Source organism: Nelusetta ayraudi, unplaced genomic scaffold (assembly GCF_046127955.1).
Source record: "Nelusetta ayraudi isolate G7.1 ecotype Tasmania unplaced genomic scaffold, CSIRO-AGI_Nayr_v1 ptg000111l, whole genome shotgun sequence".
NCBI lineage: Eukaryota > Metazoa > Chordata > Actinopteri > Tetraodontiformes > Monacanthidae > Nelusetta > Nelusetta ayraudi.
The window spans coordinates 432,792-450,723 of NW_027466161.1; the positions used below are offsets into that span (position 1 = coordinate 432,792).

At 46.6% G+C, this 17,932-nt stretch overlaps 1 protein-coding gene across 2 annotated transcripts in view; it reads left to right on the top strand.

The window, feature by feature from the left end:
- shank3a (SH3 and multiple ankyrin repeat domains 3a) overlaps positions 1–17,932 on the top strand; it is a 176,202-nt gene that overhangs the window by 47,741 nt on the left and 110,529 nt on the right. For both annotated transcript variants that reach the window (XM_076049282.1, XM_076049283.1), the window contains exon 2: positions 2,086–2,546. In XM_076049282.1, coding sequence (XP_075905397.1) covers positions 2,253–2,546 — 294 coding nt within the window. In that variant the 5' untranslated portion in view covers positions 2,086–2,252. The remainder of the gene's footprint in view (positions 1–2,085; positions 2,547–17,932) is intronic.

Genomic DNA, 17,932 nt, shown 5'->3' on the forward strand with positions numbered 1-17,932 from the left:
GACAGCATTTCAGCTTTGCGTCACTGGTGTTTTGCTTTGCAGGGTAATTACAGTCTGTGAGGTGCCACATAAGTTTAATGAAGCGCCATCCTGATGTTTAAGATGTGCTGCTCGACTAATTAAAGATTTCAAATCAACGTTGCCGTCAAAAAAAGTAGTTTTTTTGTCAAGGTTCTCCAGAGTGGAGCACCTCTGGGCACAAAGCAGCCTCTCCTTCCCCTGCAGCTGCTTTACCAGCCAAACTCGGTGTGTGTGTGTGTGTGTGTGTGTGTGTGTGTGGGGTTGCGCTTGGGACGCTTCTCTGGCATTCATGAAAACACAGTAAACGGGAGGTCCAACATCACAAGCCAACAAGCTTTTCCACACACACGCACTTTTGCGTGTGTTGTGAACTCGTCGCACTCCTCCAATCACTGCCCGTCGTCCTTGATTTCAATTCTGCCCGGCAACAAACAGAGTGAACGGCGGGGTCGGCTCGCACAACGACGGCCCCTGTGAACAAAACTCTGCACGGCGCCGAGCAAAGATCAGCGTTAATAATTCACCGAGGTGCCACAAACGCTCCGCGCTTTGCCTGTTTTCTCCGCACCGGGCCCGACGGAGGTCACGTGCACGGATCTCCACTGATAAGCGTTCCCACGGTTCCCCTCCAGTCGCCGCGTCCATGAATCGGCGTCAGCGTGTGACAGAGTGTGAAATCACCTGATGCGCGGCTCCCGTCGACGGCCAAACGCAGCGTGAGGCGTTCGCTGTCGGGCGGTGACAGCAGGAAGAATGAAGCACATTCCTGGTGGTGGAAGCTCCCCCCCCTGCATGACCTCACCACCACAAACACGGACCCAAAAGGGAAGCATGAAGGCCAAATCCTGTTCACTATTGATCCGAGCAAACACCGCCCCCCCCTCCCCCGCCCCCTCCCCCCAGTTCTAACCCTGATGTCACCGTGTGTCAATGCACACACAGTCACGCAGTCACGCGCTTTGATCGTTGCAACATCGACGTCGGCCCCAGTCGAGTTCTCACCACCGCCAACAATTCACAGCACAACCTGAGGAGCTGCTGCTGGGAGCATCTCAACATGAGGCACCTACACAACAAACACCTGAAATAGGTCGACTTCCTGTGTACAAACTGTTTACATCCTCTGCTGCTTATTCATCATGTTCACTGCACTTTTCCCATTTTACTTTATTTTTGCAATATTTGATCTATTTGTTATATAATTATTTTTATCCTGTTTTATTTACGTTCTTACGTGACGTTGCGTTCTAATGTTGCAGGAAGTAGCACCTCAGGTGTCGTGTGCTTTTGATTCTGATTCTGATTCTAATTATTATTAAAACGGCTGGTGGTCCCTTTGATGCATTGCCCGTGTAAATACGTTGGTACTTCAAGGGTGGAGTCTTTGTGTTTCTGTGCTGTCTGATGGCTTGAGAGAATGCTGCAAAGAGATTTTGTCTACAGCTTTCTATATTGATTGACATGCATCGTGTGCAGCATTTCGACTTTGCTGTCACATTAGTTGTCAACTGGCAGTCAGACTGGCTGACAGTCAGGGCTGCAGACAGGCTGTTGCTGTCTCACTCTTTCTACTAACCCAAGAAAAGCCGTTTCCCCAGAAGGAAGCGCCACTGTAAAGTTAATCATTGTGTTCTGATGTTGAATTCACCACAACCTGCGCAGATCCACGTTCAGTGCCACTGGGCACAATATGGCCAAAGTCTTATTGTTAGCAAGTAGAAAGTTATTCATATAGAATGTGAGACATTCATGCGGTTGTTTTTTTTCTTCTTCCACTTTTCATTCCATTTTCTTGCCACTGGGACCCTGTAAAAGCTCCATATTGGGCCTTTAATGTTCCTCATTTTGGACAAATTGCTTTTCAGATAATCATCTCTGCGCAATCCTGAATTATTCCACGGAAAATCTCAAAATCTTGCCTTGTGTCGCCACATCTTATCGTGAAGTTGCCCTCCCGCTTATCTCCTCTCATTGTCTCCTCTCTCTCTGCCGTCCCCCATCTCTTTGCCCATTCTCTCCCTCCCTCCCTCACTCCTTCTCTCTCCCTCTTTTTCTCTCTCCCAGGCGAGCGATGCGAGCTGCGAACCGTGTGTGAGCGAGAGCCACCGGTGTGCGTGCACGCTCGTGCATGCGCGTGTGTGCGCGCGCTTGCGTCTGGAGAGCAAGCGAGAGAGAGGGAGAGAGAGAGAGAGAGACAGAGAGCGAGATAGACCAAGCCCCTAACACGGAGCATGCCTCTGCGTCCGGCAGCCGGCAATCATGAGCCACCCAGCCCTCCACGGCAGGACCAGCAGCAGCAGCAGCAGCGGCACGCACACTCGCACGCACACGCGCACTCTCACTCGCACGCAGCTGACGGCAGTCGGGGTGCCGGCGCTGACAGCGGCAGCTGCCGGGAAGAGGAGAGCGGCGGCGGCAGCCAGGCTTGGCGGCGCGGCAGCGGCGCGGCAGCAGCAGGACCCATGGAGGAGCCGACGGGCAACACTGTGGTCGTCCGCATCGGAATCCCAGACCTGCAGCAGACGGTAAGAGCTGTTCCTCTCTGCAGCTGCTGGCTGAGCAGAGGAGGGGAGGAGAAGAAGAGCTGCACCCTCCACCCTCCACTGCCTCCACCTCTCCTCCACCGGCTTCGTGAATGTTGCTTTATATCTCTTTCCAAAATCTTGATTCGCCGCCCTCCAACAGTGCCAGTGCCTTTCTTTTTTCTTTTCATCCCGCTCCTCGTTACCTCCTCCTCTCCTGGTTTGGTCTCCACACTTAACGGCTGTATTTACTTGGCCGACTCCTGGGGGTTCCCGCTCCACACCTCCGCCTCTAATAAATCTACCTCTTCATTAACTGGGCTTCAGCTGACACTGGAAACTGGTCACTTAGGGTGAGAGCGGGAGGGAGGGAGGGATAGAGAGAGACGGAGCAAGGTGGAGGGGGGAGGAGGGAGGGAGAGGTGAGAAGAGGGGAAGAAGCTTCAGGGCTGGAGGCAGCGATAAGTGGCATCGTAAACCATCAGGATGCAGCAAATAAAGCTGAGCTGCAAAACTTTACCTGAGTGCACCTCTGTGGGGGGTCACATGACCTGTGATTGGACAAAAGAGGAGTTTTCCCCACAGATGTATCCTGACTCTGGGTGTGTGGCTGTTGGAGTGGTTGGAGGACGGTGCACAGCCAATCCTCCTCCCTTCAATTCAAGACATTTCCAAATGATGGCGTTCATTATTCTTTTTTTTTTTTTAACATAATCGCTGGTACCTGAAGTGGTTCTTTGAGCTGGTTCTGGATTAGCCGCCGTGGAGGGTGACGCTGAATGACGCAAGCCAGATGGGGCCGGACTGTCACTGGTGCTCGACAGGCCGCTGATCTGGAGACTTTCAGTTGATGCGTCTTCAGGAAACACCAGGTGCTGCCGTTTCTTTGAGATGCCTCCATGGCCAGTGGTTTTCTCTTTAATGTCGACCAAGGATGGTTTGCCCATGAAAATGTGGTTTACAGCGGCACAGTGGAGAGTGAGCTCAGGGAGAAAAAAGGAAGGAAAGAGAAAAAGAAAGAAAAGATCTGGTGAAGTTGCAGGTGTTGCCCTGCATTGATCTCCTGCGAGATGAAGGAGCTGTCACTATTGTTTCGCTCCACTCACTGATGCAACGTGCAGGACGTTCGGCTTTTAAATAGGAAAGGCGACTCTCTGTCAGCTCTCCTTCCACCTGCCTGCTAATTAAAACAAGGCTCCAACTTCTGCAGCCGGCGTTGCATTGTGGACTTTCAGCGGACAGCTTTCAGTTTCAGCCAGTTGTTTCTCCAGACATTGATTGGGAGGCCAAGAGGCAGCACCCCTCCACCGCCACCTTCACCACCCTCATTGTTACAGCCTCATTGTTGTTTGCTGCTTGGCTGAAATGACCCATTGTGTCTCAGTCAGGCTGTGGCACTGCCAGCCAGGAGTGAAGACAGGGGATGAATGGAGAAGAGTTTTGCTGCTGGGGAGTCATTGGCACCAAACTGGTGCAAACATTTCCACACTCAACTTCACCTGCAGGCTGCAGTGCAGACGACAGACACACACAGAGACACACACAGCGGTCCCCCATTGCCAAGAGACTTACCTTAATGTGCTTACGTAATGCAAAGACGCTCAGCGGCCCGTAGGTCTCTCTTCTCAAGGAGTCCCACTCTGGTCCCCGCATGAGGACAAACACTGGGAATTTGCGGAAGATGAGGCAAAGACAAACCAAGAGTGGATCCCTGCAAACACAGTGGCAGGTGACAGATGGGCCAAATCTGACAGTTTGAATCTTTTATGAAGGCAGTGGAAAGTGACTTGTGTGTGCTCTGAGCGAGCAGGAGATTACACTAGAATAGTCCACCCCGGGCGGGATTACACACCTCCTGCTGTGTCTCAAGCCTGGATCAGGCAGGAGAGTGAAGCGGCATCAGAAGATAACACCAGGCAGCACAGATCTGCTGGGGGGGGGTACTCCTGCAGTGACGCAGCTTCATCAAATTGTGATGACGTGGGAGTGTTTTTGCTTTACGCCTCTTTGATGATGACGGAGTAAAAAAAAAAAAACCCTCATCAGTATGAATGAGATGGTGAAGATCATATCCTAGTCTGAGCAACATGTATTTCAGTTGTGTCAGTGTGCAGTGTGCACTCCCAGCAGGTGATGCTGATGAAAGTTGACGGTGAATTTATTTTCCACCGTCCAGTCGATGCAACGTTCAGCATCAGTGTTGACTTCCTCTGAATATCTTGTGGCCGCATCTCAAATGGGCTCTGAATAACAAATCTCAGTTGTTCCTGCAAACCAGCCTCAGACTCCAAGATGGCTCCCAGTCTTTTCACTGGAGTTGCTCTTCCAGCGCAGACGCCGGAAAAGTTTTTGACTTCTGCATTAATGGGCCCATAGAGCATGGGCAGTAGTGTCACTTCCCATCATGCCTCTGTAAGTCACATGATCTATTTGGCCAATCAGAATGATCCTGGAGAACGGCACTTGAAGACACGTCAGGACGCAGCCAATCAGAAGGAGCTGAGACATGGCAGCACGTACGATGTGGTGACGTCACGCTGGGAATAAATTCTTTTCTGATGATTTTCTGGCCTTTTATATTTTTTTTAAATGACTAAAGGACCAGAGGTGAAAAATCTACAAGAGAAAGATTTGCTATGAATCGTGTTTAAGGTCAAAGGTCGTCCTGTCCGCCGTTTTAAAGCTGTTTATTTTTGTATTGCGCTCTATGGGAAAAATAGGAATGATGCTTTTTGGGCCCATGGGCTTTTTTGCTGCAGTACCTCCAGTGGCCACTGGGAAAAAAACATTGCGCCATCATGTTGCCAGTTCGGCATCCAGTTCTGATGATGAATCCATGCTTCAAACTTGTAGCTGCTATGTAGATCGCCTTCCAGTTGTCGAGGAGGACGTCATGACATCACAGAGCAACATAAAGGCGTAGTGTGAGGTTGCAGCGCTGGAGGTTATTGGCTGTCTCGTTAACTGGAACCTCTCCTCGGGGGGTTTCAAAGGCAGCATGAGCAGCATGAAAATGAAAAAAGGCTTGCAGTTGTTTAGCCTTGCATGCTGGCCTCGAGCGGCATCAAGTCTAGTTGTGGAAGATCCTCCACTGACGATTCCTTCCCTCACTCTGTAGCTCATCTGAAATGAGATCAGCAGCAGCTCGGACTCGGGCGCCTGTTGTGTAGTTGTGTTTTTCGCTCGCTCGTAGCTTCAACACAACAGCAACGCACAAAAAACCTTCAGCTCAAGGTTGTTGAGGGAGGGCAGCGGCGCTGCAATGCATTTCAGGGCCACTTCAGGCTTTGTTTGCAACTTGTACAGATTTGATTGGCTGATGACTCATCACTCAAAGCTCCTATTAGTTCGACGCTGCGGGCTGCTACCAAATCTGTCAATACCACTATTTGCTGGTCCAGAGGGCAGTGATACATTCAAATGAGCTTCAACTACCTGAAAAAAAAAATCCCCGCTCAGCTTTTTACCAGCTAGAAAAACATGAGTTTCTCTGCATGTAATATACACTATAAGTAATTTCTAATACTGGCATGATTACATTCACTCCAATATGAGACAGAGTTTGAATTTCACTTGAGGAAATGATACAATTAAGATCTGGACAGGGCTTGTGGTGTTTTAGCCTATCCCATGATCATGAAATACATCACGACTGGTTTGGTCAGACTGCAGAGGAAACTATTATGAATATTTCTTCTATTTTTGGAGAATCAGGGGCATCGTTTGTCATCCATCATATTCTCTGATTGGAGCAACAAGAGACGGCTTCCCAATGCTGCTAATGGGCACCATTCATCTCCCAACAGAAGAGAGGCACTGACACAAATGGCCTGCCTCAGTGCTCTTTACTATGTATCATTATTACCCATATACTTCTTTTGTAACCTGTGGGACTGTGTTCTCTCTCTCTGGTTGTCCGTTTAGTAAATGAAAGTCATATTTCTCTGGATCACCATCACACAGACTCCAACATTTACTCTTTGTGAAAGCATACATTTGATTGTCTGAACTTGGAGTCTTTGAATCTTAAGCAAAGTCCTTCAAGATGTTCCATGTTTGAAAGTGGAGACGTCCGATAGTGTAGATGCCTTTTAAGAACTTCTGGTTGGACCAACAGGTGGCAGACCTGCTTTAGTTGACTTTTTTCCACAAAGAATCCCTCTATCTGCTTTTCTTTGACACTATTTTCCAAGCAGTTTTATTTTTGGGAGCCATTCACTGACGGGTGCTTCATGTTTTATTCAGGCGCCTGAATCGCACACCTGAGAACTTCTCACACAGTGCGTATTATCTGGATTCTCCTCTTGTATTTCATGGCATGTTTGGCCTCTTGTCATGGTTGAGAAGTCTTCATGTGATAGTGGCTCAGCTTTTTTATATTTAGAATCATCCATCATGACCCAAGTGTTATTGGGGGAAAATACTTCTTTTTTTTTTGTCTCTCCATAGATATTGTGTATTCATATCATCTAAAAAAATCTAGTATCATTTATACTAGTAATGCACTAGATGTGGTTGAAGCACTGCCATTCTATCACTTCCCTTTTGCTCTTTTTCTTCCTGTTTCCCTCCTTTATCTTTGTTCTGCTTCACTTACTTTGTATTTTCTTCACATCTGTGTTTTCCTCTCCCCGCCTGACTCTGATGCAACGGCGGTTTCACGGTTCAGATAGCCAGCGAGGAGGAGAGCGGGAGAAATGCAGACTGCAGTTGACACGTGCAGTGTTTTAATGTCCCGTCGTCGTTTGGCGGACATTTGGAAAAGCTCGCTCTTCTCTTCCCTTTGTAGCTATTTATAGTTTCATTCCCAGTGAACGTGGTTAGAATATTTCTACCTCCACCCCTCCACCGCACCCACCAAATCTTTCATAAAGACAGTCATCCAGTGAAGAGTTCGACCTGGTGTAACATCCTACCCTGACTCCTGCTCCATCTGCCCATCACAGCCTCCTGGACTGAGACAAAGTTAGAGGGGCGGAACGCAGGACGCGTGATGTTCAGTGCAGCCTGCTGAAGGCAGAACTGCCTGAAGGCTTCAGCTTTGCCTTCAACTCACTGCTCCAAGGAAAAATGATATACAACAGTTGGAAGAAAGGCATTTGGTGAGCACTGGTGCAAAGGGGAACTGCACTGGGACCAACCATTGACGGGTTATACAGTGCTCAACACCTGGACGTAGTCATCGTGATGTCAGCCACTGGTTTACACTCAACAGCATCTTCAGTATCTGGATTGATTTAAAACCGGAAGATTCCATATTTGGATGTGTGGGAGTTTCCTAGAGATGAGCATTGATTGGAGCGTCGGTGCATCATGTGACCTAACACCTGTACCCTGAAGCCTGAACTACACTTGGCTACAAAACTAAAGCCACGGCAAAACTTTTAGCCATGTTTACTCAAAATTAGACTTAAATGGCCATTAGGTCCTATTTAATTATTTTATTTTTAAACAAGTGATTTAGACAAAAAAAAAACAAAAAAAACAAAACACTTCGTAATGGTGTGAATTTAGCGCTTTGTTCCGTATTGACAGCCAGTCATTTTTTGCCTTTTTGCAGTCACTGCTGGCCAGCCAATAGAATGCAGGCCTTTGGGACTTCCTCATTGGTTACTTTTTTGAAACTGGAAACTCTGTCCGTCTTTACATACAGTCACTGTAACTCACATACATGTTATCATGTACTTGCACCAAGTTCTGCAAGGTTGTCTTAAGAAGTTTGTGCAATTGAGGATCTGACATTGATGAGTCCTGCCAGTGGCTGAGTTGTGTAAGTGGTTTTTAGTGGTGTTGAATCTCAGTGTGTGACCCTGATTTGCATGATTGATTGATTATTAGCAGCAACATGGTGATATGGACTGCAGTGACCAGAAGTGTTTCTCATTCTAACCTCAGTCTGAAGTCCCTGACATGGAGGCCAGAGTGCACTTTGTCTTGCCAGCTCTTGCAACGACCTGTGCTGGTTGAACTCACCGTGGTTGAAGAATTAACAGTTCACTGTCTGGAACACCATTAGTGGTCACCCGTCTCTCACTGCTGATGTGGCCGCCTGTCTGGATGGAGATGATCTGGCTGCAGTGTTTGACATTTCTTTGCGCCGCTGCTCTGTCGCAGTGTAATGGGTTTGTTGACTGGAAACAGGAAGCAAAGTGTACAACCCTGCTGTGAATGCAATGAAGGTGTGTGAAGTGTGTGCAGCGGGGGTGGGGGGTGCTGATGGCACCCAGTCTCGCCTGGTAAGATGCAAAGCTTGGCCAACTGAACCGTGGAGCCCCTGTGGCGCTGCGACCCTGCACATCAACTCTAGCTGCAAAGCTTTGAAGTTTCTTCTCTCAGGTCCATCAGGCAAAACTAACCTCTTCTCTCTCTTTCTGCCTGAAAACCTAAATCTTCATAAATCATATAGACAAACAGGATTGCGATGGGAAAAGACAGGGCACTGCGTGCTGAGGCTAATAAATTAAATCACAATTGGATATGCTTTTCCACGGTGTCCAATTCGCAGCTCTTTAATTGATTTATTGATCAGCTCTTGTTTTGCTAAAGTGTTTTGCAGCTTCCTCTGCTGCGTCCTCTCTGTCTTCTCTCTCTACCGTCTCTCAATCAAACTCTGATGAGGGAACCTCTGTTCCATCTGGAAACCACCGTGCCGATTTGCTTCAAGTCAACCAAATAAAATGCAACACAACCTAAACAAAATGTCCATGTGACGTGTTGCCTTTGACTAACCAATAGCTGTGCAGTGAGATCTCTGAGGTAGGGAAATGCGTTATTGACTGTTCATCGGTGAAGCGTGCAGTGTGCAAGCAAACATGAAGCGGCTGAGTATTGCAACCCCATTGGAAGCCAGTCTCCAGTTGTACTGAGAGTAGTGGAGCATTAGTTGTGAACACAACCTCAGATTCACAGAAGCCTGAGAAAATACGCAGACATCAATGTTTGTCCAATCAAAAGTTTTTTTCCTCCATTTTTTGCAGCTTCAACTGGATTGTGTTTATTTTATACTCGCAAACTGAAGCGCTGAATTAAAAAAAAACAAACAAACATTTTTTTCGGCAAGTGCTGTAAAATTGAACTTGTATCCAGCGGCAGGTTCCTTGGCGACTTCTTCACCGGGATCCTTCCAGTCAACACAGCAACACCCCAATCCTCGCCCCTCCTGCTAATGGCAGAAATGAGACCCCTGTGACAATTTACACAGTTCCAATAAGCAGCAGGAGGAAAGTGCTGTGCAGCGTTCTCCTTCCCAGCAGGGAGACGAGTCTTTAACTGTGGGAGGATTAGTTTCCTTCAGCGATACAGTAGCTGCTGGCAGAGCCGCACACACACTCACTGTGGCTTGCGTGGCTGTTATCATCGTTCCTTCACAGCTCACTTGCTTTTGGTTGTGGCCAACGCTATGCAAACAACTTAATGACATTTGACTAATCCTGATTTATTGGCATTTTGGCTTGTCCTTTTAGCACAGCGCAACACTTTAGTAAAAATAATGTTGCTAATACTTTCTTCCCCCGTGGAACTACTGCACGGTGTGTGTGTGTTTGTGTTAGTGTGTTTGATCAAGAGTGTTCCAGTCTCTCTCCTACATTGTGTTGGTTCATTCAGTTCATTCAGCCTATGGCCCTGTATGTTTATGCACATGTAAACATGCCCAGTTTGAGGCGGATGTCTGCACACAGCGCCATGTTTGCATTTCCTGTGTAAATGAAAACTGCTTTTTCATGCATGTCAACCTTGATGTGTAGATAAGATAAATTTCAGTGGACTGCAAAGTACTTTGACTCTTTTTTTTCTCTTTTTTTTTTTAGCATCTACAGCCCCAGAATGAACAAAATTTTGTTCCCTGGCATCCTTAAATCTAATTTCTGCCTTCTCCTGCCAACCTGCGCTGCTCTTGCTTTGCAGGCATGGCTTTTGACATCAAAGTCGTTACGATTTGTCACTCCATAAACACCCGCGAGTTCAATAGTGCATATGCACTAACACCAAAGAGGCAGCAGCATCCAGTCTATGAGAAAAAAAAGACATCGAAAAACTAAAGAACCAAAAGAGTTTCATATTATCCTACCGTCCTGCTCCTTTTAATCTTGCCTTAAATTTCCAATAGAATTCCCAATCATCAGTAATAGATTTCAGCCTGTGAATGGAAGCATGTCATGGAAGACCTTTCAGTGCGGTGCCTGAAATGTTTTCTCAAGTTTTGAAGGTCTGATGATAGCTGCAGCTTGAATCATGTTGATTATTGTCAGATTGTGCTTGTGTGTGTGTGTGTGAGCTGCTTTGTATTTGAAGGGACAGTGCTCCCAAAATTGAAATTCTCCTGGATTGCTACTCTCAACATGGTTGAGAACAACGTTGATGTGGCCTCTGGTGGCATTTCCACATTGGCATTACATGTCTGCTGTGTCTGCTGTTATAGGGGGAGATGGAATTCACCCAAAATCATTGGGAGCCGAGTGAAGCCATGTGTGTAACTGACTAGAATTCACTTGAAATTGCATGACAATTCCACACACCCTCGATCAGACACAGCTTTATGTAGCTAACTAGACGAGAGAAATTCTGACTGTTATTGTCCCTGGTAGCTCATAACTGCATACCAGGGATCCCATAAAACAACAGTCTAAATGCCCAAGACCATGTTGACATTCTATTATTGCCTCCATTTACTGTCCACTGATCTATATGAACATGCACACTGGAAACCGCCTGTTGCCAGCAAAGTAGGCAGAAGAAAAGGAGGGGGGCGGGAGGTGTTTAAATGAGGATTAAAACAATTTTTGAATTTCAGGCAAATTCATGCACTTTAAATCTTTTCTGTTATTTGTTGTCAGTTGATCCATCTTTCTTTAATGTTAAGAAGGAATCAATGTTATGCAGAGGTGTACTTATAACAATTTTATAGACAAATTATACTATTTATAGTGGCGACGGGGGGGATAGAGGTAAAAAGTCCTTTATCTTTCACCTGATAAAGGACTTTTTACCTTTATCAGGTGAAAGAACACTATAGCCTCTGGGTTAGTGTTCTTTTTGGAGCCTCCTGAGGAAGGTGCAGCTCTACGACGGTCATTGCCACCCATCAAGTTCAAAGTTCTGTTAGTCTGTAGGGTGACTCTGCGTTGCCGTTGGCAAAGTGTGTCTCTGCTGTGGATGGGGAGTCGTATGGATTAGAAAATGTTCTGAGAGACTATAGTGGCAAAGTGTCGAGTGGCAAATATGGGAAGTTTTAATCCTAAAGGGAGAATCCCTTTAAGTGTCGGCGTGCACTTTGGATAGCAGTGGAAATGTGCAGAATCAATATTTATTTTTCCAAAGGTAAAGTTAAAGTGCATTTTGCCGGCTGCATTGTGATGAGTGTTGCTGTGAAATCCCTCCGACTCCACTTGCGGTTCCCCACGGGCAAACTGGAGCTTATGCTGAGCATTTAGTGCCACTGGAGGCTCTGATCTGCCTTCAACACACTCCTGCCGCCCTGAGTGCAGCCACAGGTGATACATCTCTCAGACACACGCGCCACGCCACCATCGCTTTAAACAATGCTTACGTTGCGTCGCCATCTTATGAATCAGAAGAACCAAACGCAAAGTGCTTCTCTGCTGTGGTCGCAGCAATATAGACAAACCACACATTGATTTGGCAGCTGCGGTCCAGCCCATGGAGTGCATGGCCACTGCAGAACATGCAGGAAAAAAGCGAAGTGTGGAAAAATGCCTGTAATTCCCAGAGTTTCCACTGAACACTGAGGAGGGTCGAGCTTTGGCCTTGCATGGCCTTTGTGTTTGTCTGCATGCATACTGTATCCATGTTTGTGTTTAAATGTTGGACCTGTATGAGCTGCACTGACAACACATTCTACCAGATTGGCTGCGTGGTCATCAACGAATCAATCAATGCACACAAAAGTACAAAATTAGACAACTCAGATCAGACATCCGTGCTTTAAAAACAAAGAAACAACGAGGCAAAGAAAAACAAAACAATCTCTAACCATGATGAAGCTGGTTTCAACATAAATTAACAATAAAATATGACATTTAGTTATGGCAAACAAATAGGAGCGGCAGGGGAAAAGCATTATAAAAAATAAGTGCAGCGGAGGATGATGAAAAAAGGAAGAGGGGAGAGACAAAAATGAGAAATACAGAACAACGTCTCTCTCAAAGGAACCGTCTTCCAACTTTGAAGCCCCATCTCTAATTAGCTCGGCACGCTGTCTGAGGAGCTAAATGATGTGCGCTCTGCAGCACCCAGGGCTTGAACTCATCACCTCACACACCAAAGTAGAGCTGCCAGCTTGTGGAGTTGACTGATACCGTTGACAGCCGCGCTGACGCCGGCACCTGGATCATCTTGCACAAGATGAAAGGATGAAATGAGTGTGTTTGGGCTTTTAATTGACCAGGAGATGAAGTTGCATTTATCGGAGGTAATCGCTGCTGATGGACTGTCTGGGGGACAGTGTGGGAGGTCTGGTGTGAATGCTAAGCATGTTCAAAAGTGTTTGGGCAGATTAACGGAGTCATGTTTGCACTTTTTTCGGAGAAAGAAACAAGAGAAAAAAGGGGGAGATAGAGAAAAGAAAGTTTGGAGGAGGAATTTAAGTAGGGAGAAGAAATGATGGCAATAAAAAAAAGATTGTGGGTCATGTTTTAAAATCCCATCGACAGTTTGAAGTGAGCTTGATTGTCATTTGTTCTCTCAAGTCAATTAAAATTAATTAAGGTACAGTGTGTGAAATCCTGCCATCTAGTGGTCAGATTTTAGATTGCAGCACTCATTCGCTCACCCTCCCTCTCCCAAGCTTGCCAGTTAGCTACGGTGGCCTGCACACCCAGACCTGGATACCTTGTAAACCTTCTTTCCTGTTGGTTTACTTGAGGACGCCCCCTAGCGTTCACCCTGAATACCAAACGCTGTCAGACAGCTGGATTGTCCACACCAGACTTCCTTAGAAATATGGTGCAAGATGGCAGCTCACTGGGAGCACTGGGACCCGGATTGATCTATGAAGTTTCTCATATATACAATAAGAACTGTTCTAAGGTTAGAGAAACCAAATGACTTTTATTGTACTGCAGTTATACACTTTCAGTAATATATGTATGGGTAGTAAGTTAAGCTTTCACCAATGTAAAAAAAATAAATCATAAATTAGGCCAAATTTTACACACTGGACCTTTAATAACTGGCTGAACAGCTGAAGATGTAAAAAGAAACAAACAAAGGAACAAACAAACATTAAAAAAAAAAGGCCTAGGGGAAATGTGACTTTAACTTTTAACCTTCACACATGACAGAAAGCGTTGAGGTTCATTATGTAGTCAGTGATGTTAACAATGCAGACAGAGCCTTGTTTTTCCAGGGCGTCACTCCTGGCCTTTGGGATGCAGAATACGTCACTGTGTCGTGCGCCGCTGCTCCTGCTGGAGGAGTGGCAGAGAAATGCAGTGTACCATTAAAATGCGTTGCGAGTACAAGACACAGAGGCAGAGATGGAGTTGGGCTGGAAGAAAGTGGCAGAGGCGGCTGCTGCTGCTGGGCCGTCGTGTGTCAACTGTCTGCAGTGCGAGCAATTAGGAATCACAAACTTTTCCATTAACAAGTTTTAGTGGGTGAAAAAAAAAAAATCCATTAAAGTTGTTAATCAAACTGAATCCTTTGACTTGCGTCTTGAATTGCAGGTCTGTGTTTGGCAGCCAGAGAGTGATGAGTGCAGTCTTGGTTCAAAAGAGAGAAAAAAAGAAAACACTTTGCCATGAGATGCACGTTGTTTCTGGGAGGAGAGTTTGTCCTTCCAACCTGCTGCCTCTTTACCCATTCAGGTCCAGGGTCCTCTGCAGCTCCCCTGAGTCTCTGCACCCAGAGCTGCTCACTCTGAAGCCATTCAACTCCATATATACATATATATAATGCCTCTTGCTAATAAACTCTGGCCGCCTCCCTCTATCACACTCTCACTGATAGACGCGTCTCTCTCTTCAGTTCCCGGAAAGTCCCAGTTCATATTTTACAACCACAATGTTGTTTTTCTTGCTCTCCAACAGTCCAACGATGTTCGGGACCGGCTGACTTTTGAATATGTCAACAGAAAAAAGTGTTGTTCAGTTGTTCACACTTGAGGCAACCTTGTTGTCCTACCGCACTGGCAAGATTTCAGGTGTGAATTCCCACAGATGTGTGTGTAAGCATAAGCATACATATATATGTGTATAAAGACATACATTTAAATGTGATGAAACAAACTAAAGTGGACCTGTGGATCAGTCAGGATCTGAGCCTGACAACCAGCGAGCTCTGTGCCTGGAGGGGGTCGGTGATCAGTCCAAGGTCGAGGGTCCCCATCCCAGCGAGCACTTGAGCGCCAGTGTTTGAGGCACCGTGGAGTTTGAGTTGGAGCGACATTCCAGCTGCGAGCGGCTGTGTTTGAAGGCTACCAGGCTGGAAGGCTCTTATCTGTGGGCAGAAATGCCGGGGGCCACAGCCCCCACATAGGGTCACGTTCTGCACTGTCATTTGTTAAGGACGCAGTTGTTAACACCGTTCTATCCCATGGTTGTTGAAGTTGAGCAGTGATTACAGTTGCCGGAAGCAGCACCCAATAATTCATTAGTGATCAGGAAGCCAGTTGATAGTTTGCTCCGTGTGTCTGTTTCAACTTCTGACTCGGACCCATTTGTAATTGTTTGATGGCCTGAAACAGAAGTCCCTGCAGACTTGCATCGCACAAGCAAAGTCTCACACCTGCAGCCAGTTGGTCAGTGCGCCACGGCTGACGTTGCTCCCAGCTCAAATCAAACGCACCCATTCATGCCGAGGACGGCGTGAGTAAGGCACTGTTGTCCATAATTAGGAAAGATCCAGCGTCAGCACTTCCTGTGTGAGTGGTGCTCCCTCTTCTCTCAAGGTGCCTGGATCTTGATGGCGTAGCTCATTAATTTGAGTTAATTGAATCAATGTGTGCCGCACTCTTGCACACTCCTGTCCCTGGGGTGTGATGATAATGGTTCAAATGAACCCCCCCCACCCCCGCTCCAGGGTCTGACCAGACCTGAACTGCACACTGTGATTTTTCCTTCAGACCAAACTTGACTTTCTAACAATGTGTCTTCAGCTCGCAAACACACCTCAGAGTGATGACGACTCGGCTTGACTGTTTGTCTGCAGATCAGCGACCCATCTTTGTGATGTCACAAAGGGCACTTCCTGCTTTTCCGTGACAGCTTTACGCAAAATAAAAGCGATATTTCTAAAATTTCAACAAAGTACCATTGCGATTTGCTGGTGTTTCCATTGAATGGTGTGAAGCGCATAAACCGTAATTCTCGTAAAATCTCTTCCCGCGAGATGTACGAGAATTACGTTTGCTTTTGTTTGTTTGCGTTTGTTTGCTGTCCAGGATGGCTGTTCTATTTTTCTCTTTGATGACTTGTAAAAAATATTCCGTCTCCTCCCCCGTCCAATCATAATGCGCCATTATCACTGGTCAGTGAACTGGTCACGTGACCCCATACGTCACATCCGGCGACGTGTCATTGTGATACAAGTATATCTATGACTCTATACCTCAACAGTTGCGATATACCTCCAAATGGATGCGTGTGAAAAACCACCTCATCAGAGCGTCAAAACCTTTCAGCCAGATTTGAGAGGTTCTTCCAAGTTGAGCTGTTTCCATCACCAATTTTTATTATGGCCATATTTAGGTGTTGCAAAATTCTAGGGCTGATGGAAACGCAGCTACTGATGTGCAGTGTTCATCCTCTTCCAACACCAGTGAGAAGATCCATCAAAACTGCAGGTCCAAGACTGACAGAGGCTGGAGGCGGAAGGCGAAATATGTTGATTTCTGTATCTGTAGAGTCTTTTTTTTGTCTTTGATAAACATTATTATGAGTTGGAAGGGAGGAGCTCAAGATGGCCGTAAAATGAGGCCAAGCTGAAGTGCGTCTCCGCATGTGGTCACAGTGCCGTTCAGAAGTCTGTGAGTTCTGACTGTGTCACACACAACCAGGCCGCGAGCCCGACGTGTTGACGTGCTTCACTTTCCCTTCACGCTTGACTTGCTGCTGGAAGTAAAGACGGTAATTTATTTAGAAATATGCTGAATCACACCACCTTTAAAATCTATTTTGGATCACTTTCAGAGCCACTGTTGCTTCATGTAAGGCTGTGGGAGACAACCACATTTTTAATCAGCGAAAGTTAAAAAAGAGAGAAAATGCAGAAGGGAGGAAAGAAGACATATGGCCCACCTTTAAAGTGTCAGAATGCAGCAAAGTGCTGCTCTGGTGTTTTTAGCTCTTGACGCTGATGCATTGCTCTGCTCAGTGGCATGACGGCAAACAAGAAGAAGAGGAGGAGGAGGAGGGTTTTGTGAAGTCACTGCTGGCAGGGTCGCACCAACGTCGCGGGAGGATGAAGATGTAGGTCGCGTTTTCTTCACTTATTGGATGCAGAATTGAGCGTCGGCGCTGGCGGAGAACCGAGGTGGACAGGACCGGACGAGTCTGTGACCTCGGCGCCGCGCCGTGCATACATAATACATCCCGGCTCATCTCTCCCCGCTGCAGAATACAAGCTCACAGAACCTGAATATGCACGCCGGCAGCGCCGCCGCTACTGCCGCCTTTGATTTTCCTCCCTGGAAGGGAAAAAAGCAAAGCGAAAATCAGCCCGACGGTGGGGCTTGACTCCAACCCTGCAGACACTCAGCACTCTGCTCACACAGCAATTACAATGTTAACACAAAGCAGCACAGGTAGTCACGAAAAATGTGAAATCCTTAACCAGTAGTAGCAGTAGTAGTAGTAGTAGTACCCACTGAACTAGTGAACAAGTGTTGAATGAAGAGGCTTCGTAAATCTGCATGAAGAGGTTTTATGAAACGAGATGGCACAACTTGGTGTTTTCATCCATTAACTCCTGTGGACTTTTCACCTTTGTCAGGTGCAGTACTGTTTGAGACTGTAAAGCTAATACATGCACAGCATCGTGATATATTTGGACAACTGTACTCCTAAGGAAATGGTGAAATGTTCAGCGATCAATGGCATGCTGCTGACGCGTCTGTTAGACAGAATTGAAAGCCAGACTCTGATTTACTGCAAATGAGTTCCACCGACCACTGCTGCCACTTTTCATATCACGCAGTGTTTGTTTGTTTGGACTAAACCCCCCCCCCTGCTTTAACATAGCTCCCAGTACATCACCGAGTGCCAGTATCTGCGGCTCATTCTAAAGTTGAGGAAATTGAGAAATATACTTTTTATCCCGTCTCATCCTCCCAAAATCCACATCTATCTTCTGGCTGGAAATTGAGGGGACCCATGAGGGTTGTAGCTGTGCGGATTAAAGTGCCCTTGTTATGCAGAAGTTCACTTTACCCA